The following is a 12,897-nucleotide window of genomic DNA, read 5'->3' on the forward strand; positions in this document are numbered from 1 at the left end:
TCCCTTTATTAGGTCAGTGTCTACAAGTGATCAGCATTTTTGAACCCCTGAGCCCTCAAAAGCTGATTCCTATGGGACATTTCTCCTTGAGTAGCTGAAGTTTGTTCTCTTAAAATCCAGGTTGGCAACTCTGTTGACYTTTTTTATCTCATGGCACCAAATGTTTACTAGTTTAGCATTTCATGCTAAGGCTGAGTATATTATCAGGATATTGAAAACTTCAAATACTCMTTTGAGGGATGTAATAGGTCCTCCACATAAGTCTAAGGATGGCAGAAAGTAAAGGCCACACAAGTATTTTCTTCTTTCATTTTTCTGCTATGCAATACAATTTCTTCTATCTTTTGGTATTTTGAGTAAAGCTTTAATTCTTTTAGGATGCTCCCTAAAAATTATAACTGTGATGACATATGGGGTGCTGGAAAGATGCATTCAGCATGCAAATTCCTGTGAGAAAAGATGCCAGTATTGCTGTGTTTGTTTATGGTAAGAAATCACTGTCAAATATTTAGGATTCCAGTTGGCCTACTTTGAATGATTTTCGTGTGCTTGTGAATATTTCTCTGTATTCTGAGTACCAAATCTGTCACTGATGACCGGGATGACATGGATATATCTGTACTGAAATGTAAGGGGACTGCAGCTATATTCATTACAAAGTGTTGCAAACAAACTTTCCACCCCTATCCAAGTGTGKCTCATAAAGGAGAAAAATTAAGTTCTGGGCAGTACAATGTTCTGTTCTACAATGTCCTCCAATAAAATAATGGATTTTTGTGAAGACTGTAATCTCCAACTGACTACTGAGCTGTGTAAGAAAAAGGGGAAAATGTGGAGAAAAAAAAAAAGTGAAAAAATTCTATATTTGAATAGCCGCTTGAAGTTTCTTTAATTATATTTGTTCTCCCTGACCTGAGCAACATACCTTTGAATTTCACAGGTGTAGAAAGAAGTCAGTCAATCAGTCACTGTAGAAAGGAGCAGTCAGTCATTGCTAGCACCAGATCTGGGGCATAACATCAAAAACATATAAAGCCTGCTGTTATAAAGCAGAAGCTRTTTTCCTGTCTACTGAAAGTAGATATGGTTTCTTATCCTAGGTCAATGAATATCTTTATAGTAGCAGCAAATTAGTTCTTCCAGTAGCAGAGATCAAGAAGGAGTGCAAAAYTTCTCCAAAGTTTATTCTTTGCCACTTCAAGCAAAGAAGTCTGTCTTTCTTGCCGAGAAGTATATGAAAGTTACAGTAAGAAATGAAAGGGAGAAAAGAGCATTTGTGAGATTCCCCCACTCAATGGAAGGAATTCTGTTTATCAGTTTGTTTGCACTGAAGAAATTGTAGAGGTTAGGCTTTTATGAAGCCCCTAATCCTAACGTGAAACCTCCAAATATGAAGCCAGTTCTACTGAAAGGATGGAGGTGTATGAGAGGATTTGTGGGCTCATGATTTGCTGCCATCGTATAACACATAAAAAAGCAACAGCATCATAGGGATTGAAAAGTACAAGAKTGAGAAGTACAAGAAACTAAAAGAAGGCATTGACCAGCAGCCTGCTGATCATTCTTTTTACTTAAGTAAGAAGAGAGTGCAGAAGATCTCCAAGTGAGCATTTGAAGTTGAAGAGCTACGGAGATTTGCCAGTTTTTCTGAGAGGACTCCTGGGAACAGATAAACAGATTTGAATTTTGTGTATTCTTACATGGCATAAAGGTGCCTTCCAGCACTGTCAGTGATTCAGTGCTATGAAGAAGGAATTGTTTCTTGCCACAGGTTAGGTGAGCATTACCCTGTCTTTTAAATTAACTCCCACACTTCTCTAATACCCAGGAAAACAAAAGAATATAGTCTAGATAGGAGAGATCCTATTGGTTCTTCCCCTGTGGAAATGCACGAAAAAGAAAGGGCAGTGACACTAAATTTATTATGAACTGATGGATAATGAAAAAGATTATGCTGTATTTTTTATCACTTAGGCATTGCTGTGTATYAGTGCCCTTAGTAAAGGCCCCTCTAGGCTGACAATTTAACTGCAACATTGCATAATAATTATACAGGCAATATGAAATTTTCAGCAGCTTGTCTACTTTTCACTCTTATCTGCAATCTATTATACTCAGTAGTCTCATAAATGGATATAAAGAAAATGGTTCTGATTTTTTTAAGGCTTCACTAAAAATGCTAATTAAACCTATAATGATGAGCCTGCTGAGGATAGGACATCAAATGCACAAGCTCAAGGATAAAATGTCACACTGGGCCAGTCTAAGGCTTGCTTGAATTTAGAAAAGGACCAGCGAGTTCTTGATTGTTGAAGTTCAACTGTATTTGAGGTGTATTTTGCACTGATTTGTGAAAAACTGGAGAAAATGTTGTGGAATCTCATTTGCAAGTGGGAATTTTCAACAGAATGAGTTTCTCTTTTTGGCGGTGTTCAGAGTAGAACCAGAATTAGTATTTRTAACATTTGTCAATCTTTAAGATGTCTTTGAAAAGAAATTAAACTAATGAAACTCCCTTTTAAAGTAACTTTTGTATTCCCTGGTATCTTTTTAGGTTGGAAAAAAATTTTCACCCCTTTATTTGTGTGCACGTTAGCACAAATGCTGCTGGCAGTTTCTGCTGCTTAYGGTATTCTGAGAAAAGTATATTTTCACATTTTTGGCACCTGTGCGGGATGGGGTTTTKCCACCCCTATAGACTGGAGTGCAAAAGACAGAGAGACAGAGTTGTTTCACAGCTCATGGTGCAGCAGGKGATGGGCAAACAAGGGGCTCAGTCRCAGYGCTCAGTAAAGCATGTCCTTGCTATTACGTAGGAAGTGTACTCTCAGTACAGTCAGTGAAAGTGTACTTTTGCTAGGACTGTAGAAGATGTTCACATGTGAATGTGTGAAATTCTGGAATAATTTGCTCTCTGTGGATAATTTGTACATTAAATGTACAGTAGCAACCATTTAAATGTATAGCCTCAGAGTACAGTAACTCTTTTTAGTTTACTGGCACTCACCTCCACAGGGATTTCCTTCTGCAAGCTTACAAATTAGTTTGAAGCAAATGTGTTCATTAATTGGGTCTAATAATGATTATAATATATTCTGTCTTTCCTTCCTGGGATTTTATTCACTATAAAGTCATTTTTTTGTTAAGTGCTCCTCTTGAAGGGTGGCCATGGTAGGGTTCARTCTTGCGAATAAGTGATATACTGAAGTCTATCCATTTCAGTASAAGAACGATAAAAACTTTGATAGTAGGGATTTACAGGATTAGGTCCAACAGTTTTCAATATTATTTTGAAGTATACTAAATTTGCTGTTTTTTCTCTATGTGTTTAAGCAGTCATTGATATGACATGTGAGAGCTTTTAGACTTCCGAGTTTTTGCTGGAACTGTGGATACTTTTATTTTCAAGAGTAACAAAAAGCCTGGATGGCTCAGAAAATGTTCTCTGAATAGCATTCATATAATAGCAACTTGGCACTGTGTGTGTTTGTGTGAAAAGACAATTGATGATATTTTAGGGTTATAACAAAATGGCTCTTCTGAAGCACATCCTTTTAGAAAAATTGGCTGTATTTATCTTGCTCAAAATCTCAGCATAAATGCTTTTATTATTGTTAAGTCAAGCTCTTACACAACTAATGATTAGTAGAAATATTTCTGGAACTTTGTTTTTACTTTATCACCAGTCATGATGTTTGATTTTAAGCATAAATGTTCTCAGCATTGTTTCATCCTTGATCCTTTTCCCTGCCTCTCCTCTGCTGCACTCTTTGGTGAYTGTGTTGATTTCCACCCATTCCCCAAATCATTTAACTATATACCATTTCCTGCACCCAGATGTTTATGTACTAAAACAGATTGTGGTTTTTGCCTTTTCCCTGGGTAACACTATGACATCTGTATTTAGTTTCCTGCTGCTGCTTTTTGTAGCTTTCAAGTGTGTGCTGCCATCTATGGAGTAATCATAGAAATAAAGCTGGTATGAGAAAGGTGTTTTATCAGAAGATCATGGAAAACGTGATCTAGCTAGCAGAGGAGGTATCATAGAGCAATTGCCCAGATCTCAAGAAATCCCATTTCTCYGTAGTCCCAGATCTCACAGCAAGCACGGGTGAAGTATACCGTTTAGAAAATCAGTGATTTGTAGTAATTAGATTATTCTGTAGATTTCTTTATASTGGACAAATTATCAGGGCAGCCTAAAAATCAGAATAAATTTACTTTGCCCTCTAATCTGGCAACTCCTTCCTTTTCCTTCCTCCCCCTATCTGTCCTAGTTCTTCAGCAATTTCAAGATCTGCTTACTATATCTTTCTTCATTTGTTTTTCAAAAGTTAATTTTAATTCCTTATCCTTCCCCAGCATCTTATTAACTGACCTTGCGTCTCTTCTCAGTGTTCAGTTTCATCCTCACAAGTTCCAAGTTTCCCTCCTTTGGATCCCTTCAGAATGCATTACTGATGATTAGTCTCCATTCTGTCTCTCACAACATTTTGTTGCTCGATATTCATTTTAGAGTGTACATTTATTGCAACGAATTTTTCAAGATGGTCTGAAAAGCACTTGCAGAAGTAATTTTCTGTTTTAATGCTGTTCATGTGATTTCAGCTTGCAGATTTTTGACTAAGGGTTTTAGCATCTCACAGCCTTGAGTGGGACAAGGTATATGAGATCCCAGCAATTAGGTTTCTATTGGTTTGATCAGACTCCTATTTGATTTCAGCAAGATGTGGCAAATAACAACTAAGTCTTTTGGTCTTTCCTCAGCAAAAAGAGTTTTGGAGTGGGTGTATATTTAACCACTACTTCTTAAATGATTTTTTTAAACACAAGGCTTTGGAATCAAAAGSAGAACTTTAACCTGTGTGGATGAAACATTCTTAAAAATATCTTCTGACATTTTCTTCTTACTGCTGAACTCAGAAATTGATCTTATTTCCTCGCATCAAAGACAAAATGAAGGAAAAAAAATCGATGCTGAAGATTGATCAATGTTTTTCRAAACTGACTTAATAAGATAAAAATCAATGCAGCTGTATTATTTTCCATTCTGTCATCACCAGTAACATTCAAACATGGTAATATTTGATTCTTAAGTTAAATGTGAAAATATTTCRGTTACCTCCTACAAAGACAAAAAATATATAAGGAGGGATTTATTTAGTCAAAGTTCAGTTTTCTTTTTAAACTTAATTTCGGAAATTTGAGTTCTGCAGAAACTGAAAACAGTTTGATATTTTAAGTGACAGTATATATTGTTMCTTTAGTCACACAGACTTAAATAGAATAAGCTGTTACTTGTATTTGCAAATTACAAACTCTTATCCTCTCTTCCTTCTGCAAGTATGAGTTCCATCTTGCTTGGTTGAGAGATCTGTACTCAAAAAAATGGAGAAAAACTTGGAAACTGAATTTCCCTCATGACAGGTTCATAGTGCTTTGAATTTAGAGCTTTACTATGCAAATACATTGGCTGGTTAACCTTTGTTGGCAAAAAATGAGTGGTTTATTTGTAATATTTTTGTTTGTTTGTTTGTTTTCCCAACATTTGTTTCCCTTTTCTGCTCCCCCTGTCCTCAGTAATGTTGAGATCACTTATTGATTTATTTAAAGAAAAACCTTAAAAACTGACATCTGTAATATTATTGAACCAATCTCCAAAACATAAGTTTGGCCTCACAGTTGAGAGGGTTTTTTWAAAAAAATRATTTGRCTTTCARTATTCCTGTTCACCTGCTACCTTGGGTTTAGCCCTTTGGGCTCCCAATTTGAATCTTCTCTTAACAACTGAGTGCTAGAAAATGTTCTTTTAGGGAAGAAAGTCAGTGTTCTCACATAATCACTGGAATGGGTGARCTGGGATTTTAGGAAAGCACCAGACATTGAAAGACGCATGATAAAATCCTAAATACTGGCRAGCCTCTGGTATTGGCATCTTTTGTTTTAAAGATTTATTTAATGAGCACAGGAAGAGAGCTTTCTGCATAAATTTCTACTGAATTGATTCCCTATCTGCAAGCTGGGCCAGAATGTCATAAAATAGGAAATGCAAACCTGATAATAGTTAGACACAGACTTTGAGAATATTTAACTTAATCAGGTTCTCTGTGGGCCAGCAACTTTCTCATCTGCTCTTCACATTCCTTTRCTAATTGATTGATAAGGTGAGTTTGCTTCCCTCCTGCAGTAGTTCTGAGGAGGGAGCATTCATTGGGCTCAGATAGTCCCACCCCTTCATCTCTCCCTCATCAGCAGCTTCGTCATCAACAATATCTGTAATCACATAATGAGAGAGCTTATAAGGGTAGCTCTCCTCTTCTTTCCTCCTCCCTCCATGCTGAGACAGAGCAGTGGCATGGCATATTGTGTAGCCAAAAGCTTATCAAGCCTGAATTTGTCACACCTCTGAATTTGGCAGGCAAGAATTCACAACCACTACAGATGTGCATGGCTCATCACCACGTGAAGCTGGACACCCTGAGAAGACAGATAATATTGGATTGGTTTTCTTGTTGCTCTGCAATCAATCAAATAGGCTTAAGCTATGGAATCTGATATTCCCTAATTGACAGCTTTTCCAAGGTTCATTTGTTAACTGAGAGCRTGACATGTATTGAAGTTGTTTCTTCATAATGTGTTTGGCATTAACAGGAGGAGCTGTTGAATGCCTCAGACATCAATGTCTCAGCAATAAGATATTTCGCCTGCAGTTTTGARTTTCTAGCTAGTGACTTTGTATTTGCAAGGGCCTGTGAAATGAGCATATGAYAGGACAGGGCATGAGAAAAAAGCTTAAATACATTMTCTTAAGARAATTTGTGAGACAGTGTTTTTGCTGCTTGGGAAATTTACTTTAACTCTAAAATTACTTGATTTTAACTCTAATGGTTTACAATTTTAGTTAATTTCTCTAGCACCTAGTTAAGTTTCTGCATGCATTCCTCCTTCTGGGAAGAGAACATTCCTGGAGAAGAACATGAAATTTTACAGATATTGTCAAAATAATTGGGGCATTTCAGTGGTGCTTTGACTAGCATTGTTTAGGAAATGAAACACAGCTGTTTAGATGAGGAAAAATTGAATGAATGGATCAGGATGCCTTCATCTCACAGGAATAAAGAGCCYAGCTTTGACAGAAGGGCCTATTCAAAAAATACTAGGGAAGATGAGCAAAGCCAGGTTTCGCTTAGAAAAGCCTAGAAACAAACTTTTGAAAGCCCTGAGATCTGGAAACTAAGCACACACTCCTCCCTCTGTAAACATCAATGGCCTGAGTTTCTGCTGCAATCAAATATTGCTGAGCCCTTGAGGGACATTGTAGACCTGTCCCCAAGGAATTTCTCTTTTATTTGCAAGGTCTGTGATCAAATGTTTGGGTGTCTGACAAGCACCTATTCCAGAAACACTTCTGTCTTGCAGGGCAAGCACAAGCTGCRTGTGGACACAGGACTGGAAGGACCCTGGTGTGGCCTCATCCCCATCGGGAACCCCTGTGAGAGTGTGACCACAACCGGCCTTAAATGGAACCTCAGTAAGTGAGACACCCCTGGGACGGTGGGTTTGGTGTACTCCTGACCCTATTTAGAGGAGCTGCACCAGTCATGAAGGGCCCTACAAGTTTGAAGGTGAAGCATGACGTTGTGACRTTGAATCCCTGCTAGGACATTTTTTTTTTCCTAGAAATGAAGGCGCTTTTACAAAAAGGCAAGAGAAATATGCTTATTTCTCTTGAGGTATCACAGGCACAAGCACATTTTCCATTTGGGAATCATTGTGCTCTTCAAACAGAACATTTGTTGAGGTCATGATACATTATCATCTTGATACATTGCCCTCCAYGGAGAAGAAGCCACAAATGTTTAAACTCTGCTTATCAGCTGTAAAGTTACAACAGACAAATAATAATGTGACACAGATTATTAAAGCTACCTTACTTCCCCTGAAATGCTTCATGTATATTGTCTGTTTCTCAACCCTGAATTAATAGATTCTTTTTCTTACTTTAAAGTGGAAAAGAATGTATTTGATCTAGAACCAGGGACATTTATCTGTAGAGAAAGGTTTCATCACCAAAAAAAGTAAAACAACTTGTGTCCTCCTACTGCTTCCTCCCCCACTGAAACATTTGGGATATATTTACACAGGAAACTAATGGGATATTCTCAATGAAGATTCATTAAAACTTAAGGGAAGCAAAGAAGTAATTGAGAGGCTCTGATCTCACAGTCTGATTGACATGTCTGGGCTTTAGAGCCATCCCATGCAGAAAGGGCATGCTGTTCTCACAGTTTACAGTGCAATGCCTTCACAGGCTAAGAATTAATCTGAGACTGACCCACTGTGCCAGCCAGCAGAACATCTGCTGGTTCCACTGAGAGCTTGAGCATGTGCAGTTAAGGTGCTGGTAGGCATTAGTAGCTCCATGATAAAAGATATAAATATGTCATTGGTTTTGGATGGTGGGAGAATTGCCAGATGGGGAGCTGTCTGGCTAGAATTGTTTCAGTCCCTTTAAACTGGATTGAAAGAGCTGAATGTATTGCGTAAGGGACATTCTCTTAATTTGAAAAAGAGTCCGATATTTTCAAGTGTACATATAAATATAGTTAACAAGTAAGGTACTGAATCTTCATCTGCTCATCTCCTGTTGTCCAGCAAGTTCTGTGGCCCACTGCACTGAGGTAATAATTTCTCAGAAAATGTTCTACCCTTCAGAGTGAGGTGAAAGAAGCTGAAACCTCRTGTAAATGAAGGTAGCATCTCGGAATCCTGTGTCATATTGCAAGGGCTCCTGTGTGGATCAAAATGTGGGAGATGCTATGAGGTTGCAGCCCTTTCTTCTGGGTTTTGGGGGTTTTCTTTGTTAGCTGAAAAAGCTATTTTGCAGATACAAGAGAATTTTTTTTCAGTTTAGTTACATAAATTTCATCAGGTTTACCAGGCGCTTATTGGAAAGTTGTTAATTTTAAAGATCTGTCTGCTCCCAGAAATGATATGGCTTAGTTACTTTGTTACTACTAAATTATGGTTGTCTGATCTGCTAAAGTTAAAGAGGGGGATTGCAATTCAGCTGTGGCAGCTGGAGGAGGCTGCAGGGGTGAAATGCAATGGAAGCAAATTTTTTCTATCCAGGGTTGGGTTAAGATGTCAGTCTTAAATGCTGGCCATTACTAGATACGAACCTATGAGGATTTTTATTACACTTAAATTCTTTTTTTTTTTCTTTCTTTTTCTGGCAGACAAAAAAATATTATATAACWGTTTTCCTGCTTGTTTCATCCTAACATGATGTCATTATCTCTGCTTCTCCCTGCCCTTGTTGCTGTCACTTTCCAGGAGGAAAGAGAGCAGACCTTTACAGTGTTTTTATCAGTGATGTGTATATTGCATCCTATTATAGGCTATGTTTTCACTCCCAGTATTCATGTTTCTCCCAGGTTGTAGTTCTTTCAATTATTTCTCTATATTAATGACAGATACWTATGTAAAACCAAAAAATTATCTGGTCTTCCTTGAAGAAGTTMTATCTATCTGAGACATCAAGGTCATTAAAACCTGAAACTGCTCCCTTGCTCAAGTGACTGGAGCTAACCTTTTCACTCATCCASAATAACCTTTAAATAAGGTTGTTGTTCAGACACTGATTAAAAAATTCAAGTGCAGTTGCATTTCCCAAAAGGGAAACCAATAGCTCCATTACAGCATGTGCTTAGTCATGACTTGGTTGGATTTTTTTTTCCCAAATAAATAGGACCTAGATTCAGACAGCTTAAGTTTGATATTAGCTTCCATTGTGTTAATGGATTTCTGTGCTGCTTGTAGTTTTGCAGTCACTTCTAAAATATTAGTCCTCCTGGAAATTGGGATGGGAAAGCAAAGGCTCAATAAGAAAGAAATAGAAAAATAAAAATAGATACTGAAGTGTGGCATGGATGTCAGCCTTGCTGCAGAYGGCTGTCAGTGGCAGAACTTTCCTGCTCATTTGGCACTCTGAGCACACACCTTTGTAAACATCAGTGAATAAGTTTTTGTGGTTATAAATTCATTTTCATGTGTAAATCATAAAATAAATGGAATTTGTAAGCCAAACATGACATGAAAGGCCTGTTCCTTCAGTTTGTTATGGAATTAATTGGATGTGACCTAACAAGTTTGGTTCTAAAAAGTAATTTTTGAGCCCTCAGAATATTTAAGTATCTGGGCAATAAACTTATTTAAGAATTTTAGTTCAAACAGCGATGCATTAGGAGGGAGGGGAGCCCTCACTTTTGCAAACATTAATTTCCAGCAAATCAAAATTCAAATAGCAGTGCATTAAAAGAAAGAGCTGGCTTTTCATCAAGGTTTTTAATGTTTAACACCAATTTCTGTCTGAGCATATCTAGATTACTCTGACAATTAAAATTTGTAAAACCTTCAAGAGGTAGTCAAATGTTATCTGTGTCCAGTCTACAGGTGCTGTTACAATACTTCATAGATTCTAAATAGGAAAAGACAAGGATAAATACATAGGACAGAAGCTGTATTGAGGTTAAGAATAGGTTACCAAAGTTTCATTTCAATGGGTGAATTAGATAAACCCGAAATCTGTAAGTCATTCAGCCAGCAGAGAAACAGTGCTGTTTTTAATGTCTTTTAGTATTACTAAATTCAGTATTTTTCGTGTGTCTGTTTCAGAATGCAGCAGATATGCATTCTTTTATGCATGCTTATTTTAGTTATTTGCTATCACTTGTCACAAACAGAATTTTCATTTATTTTAGTTCTCATCTTATGGGTGAAAGAACTTGGAAAAGAAAGTAGAAAATTGATTAGAGAAACTATTTTTATCCACACTTGCTATTGTGTAGCGCACACTCAGGACATATTATAAATATATTCTTTCCATTCCCAAAGGGGTACAGATATTTTCTCTATTAAAACCTGATTTACAGTACAGGAATCAGATAATGCTTTATCTGATTTGACTCACCTGGCTGCTTACTGATAACAGCTCTCAAGTCTAATAAATAAATAACAAAAATCCAATAAAGCCAGAATTACCCAGCATTCTTCATTAGTGTATTCCTGGAAGGTAAATAAGAATGAAGGCAGAAATAAGCTGCTCTGCTCATCAAAGTAGAGGTTGGAGGGTAACAGAAGGCTTTTTTAGGAAATGATTCCTTTTCTGTGAAATTACTTTAGAAAATAATCTTGCCAACTAATTTATTCTTCCTGCTTATGGCCTTTGATATGCTGTATGTCCTGCCTGTACTAAAAAGGCCAGCATCTATGTGTGTATATATATAAACTATGTGTATGTGATTGTGCTTTCCAGATTATTTTCATGCAAATTTGCCTTCTTTAGACAGGAAGTTAAATTGCTGTAAAATGCTGCCATTCAAAAGAGTTCCACTCTCATTTCACTTCAAAAGGCAATAGCAATAACAACGGGAGCAAGATCTTTAACTGTAGCCACAGAGCATCCACTGATTACTAACGTCACAGGTAGATGAACAGGATCCCAAATCYTTTTGATGCTGTTTACATTGTTAGTAAAATTGAAATGTTTGCACTGTTTTACTTCACTGGGGGTTTATTGATGTTGCATTGTGAAAGGAAGAAAAAGTTTACAAAAGCAGTTGTGGTTTATGTCTTAGGAGAATTCATAGTCTAAAAGAGGAAAGAAAATTAGTAACAGCTTAAAAAAGTAAAAAAGAGGGTGAGGGACTGTTCTGGGAAAGGTTGTAAAATAAAATTGACAGGTATCTCTGCTAGTGAGGCTGTTTGTATAAGCACTCTCTAACTTGTTTTATAACTGTAATAGTTTATATCACATATTTTGCTACCCCAGTTCATTCTGACTGAGGCAGACTGAGTGGCGCTTCTGGGAATAGTTTTGTTTTCAGTGCCAGAGTAAATAGCTTCACAGCTGGATTCCCACTCTCCTCTGCTTTCCTCTCCTTCCCTCCCTTCTCTTGTTCTTTACTGGCAGAAGATATATTATCAGAGATGTGTTTTTTCACTTATCCATTGCAGCTCCAAGGCTCTGGGTAGGGGTGGGGTGGACAGGAATGGTGTTGCTGATCCCAAAGCGYGGAGTGGCTTTGACCTTTGGTGAGCTCTTTGCCTGCAGGAGTGCTGCTGTCAGCCTTGCAGGGTCACATCATTTATTATAAGGCATGGACTGCTGAAATGCTTTTCCAATGGAACAGATGTTCTGATGGTGGCAGCCTGGCATCCCACTGGCTTACTGCAAGTCAGCAAAAGCAACAATGAGGATATTGCTTATCATTGCATGAAATTATTTTGAACCACAAAGACCATTTGGTGTGCATTAAAGGACCGATGAACAGAGACCTCAGTTGTGCTGGGCCTCTAAATCTGTATTTGCATTTTTTGCTGAACAGCAGCTTGAAAACTCAGGCTTTGTGAAGAGGCTKGAAATGAGGATTTGACATTACACATTCAGTTCATTTAGACATCTTTCAATAAATGTTTGGAATCAGTGGGAGGGGAATTTGGATCCAGCTCCTCTTTGACAAGGTAGCAGGATCCCTGGCATTCAGTTTGGAAAGGCTGCTTTAAGGTGATAAACAGATATGCTTTTCCAGATCACACTGTTGGGGCAACATTACTACTGTGGGACTCCGCTTATGGAAAGATTCATRTCAGTACTTTAGTTCTGAACTATCTCAAGCCACTTCCAGCTGAAAGTTTAGACCAGCTGGAAGGCCAACTTTAATGGGTGTAGAGAATGTATATATGATCCTTCCATGCAGCAGTAATAGGTAGTAATTGCCAGGAAGAGCTAGAATAAAAAGGTCTCTGAGAGACTCCAGCACAGCTGTACAGAGGAGATGACTCTCCAAAACCTGAGTAATACCATCCTGAAGTAAACTGAAGACATTTAGAATC

General features: G+C 37.6%; 1 protein-coding gene across 4 annotated transcripts in view; it reads left to right on the plus strand.

Moving 5' to 3' along the window:
* Positions 1-12,897, plus strand: part of TPK1 (thiamin pyrophosphokinase 1) — a 289,743-nt gene that overhangs the window by 218,866 nt on the left and 57,980 nt on the right. For all 4 annotated transcript variants that reach the window (XM_057365315.1, XM_057365313.1, XM_057365314.1 and 1 more), the window contains one exon: positions 7,420-7,531. In XM_057365315.1, coding sequence (XP_057221298.1) covers positions 7,420-7,531 — 112 coding nt within the window. The remainder of the gene's footprint in view (positions 1-7,419; positions 7,532-12,897) is intronic.

This window comes from Malurus melanocephalus, unplaced genomic scaffold, assembly GCF_030028575.1.
Source record: "Malurus melanocephalus ecotype Western Australia unplaced genomic scaffold, MMel_1.1 scaffold_51, whole genome shotgun sequence".
Classification (NCBI taxonomy): Eukaryota; Metazoa; Chordata; class Aves; order Passeriformes; family Maluridae; genus Malurus; species Malurus melanocephalus.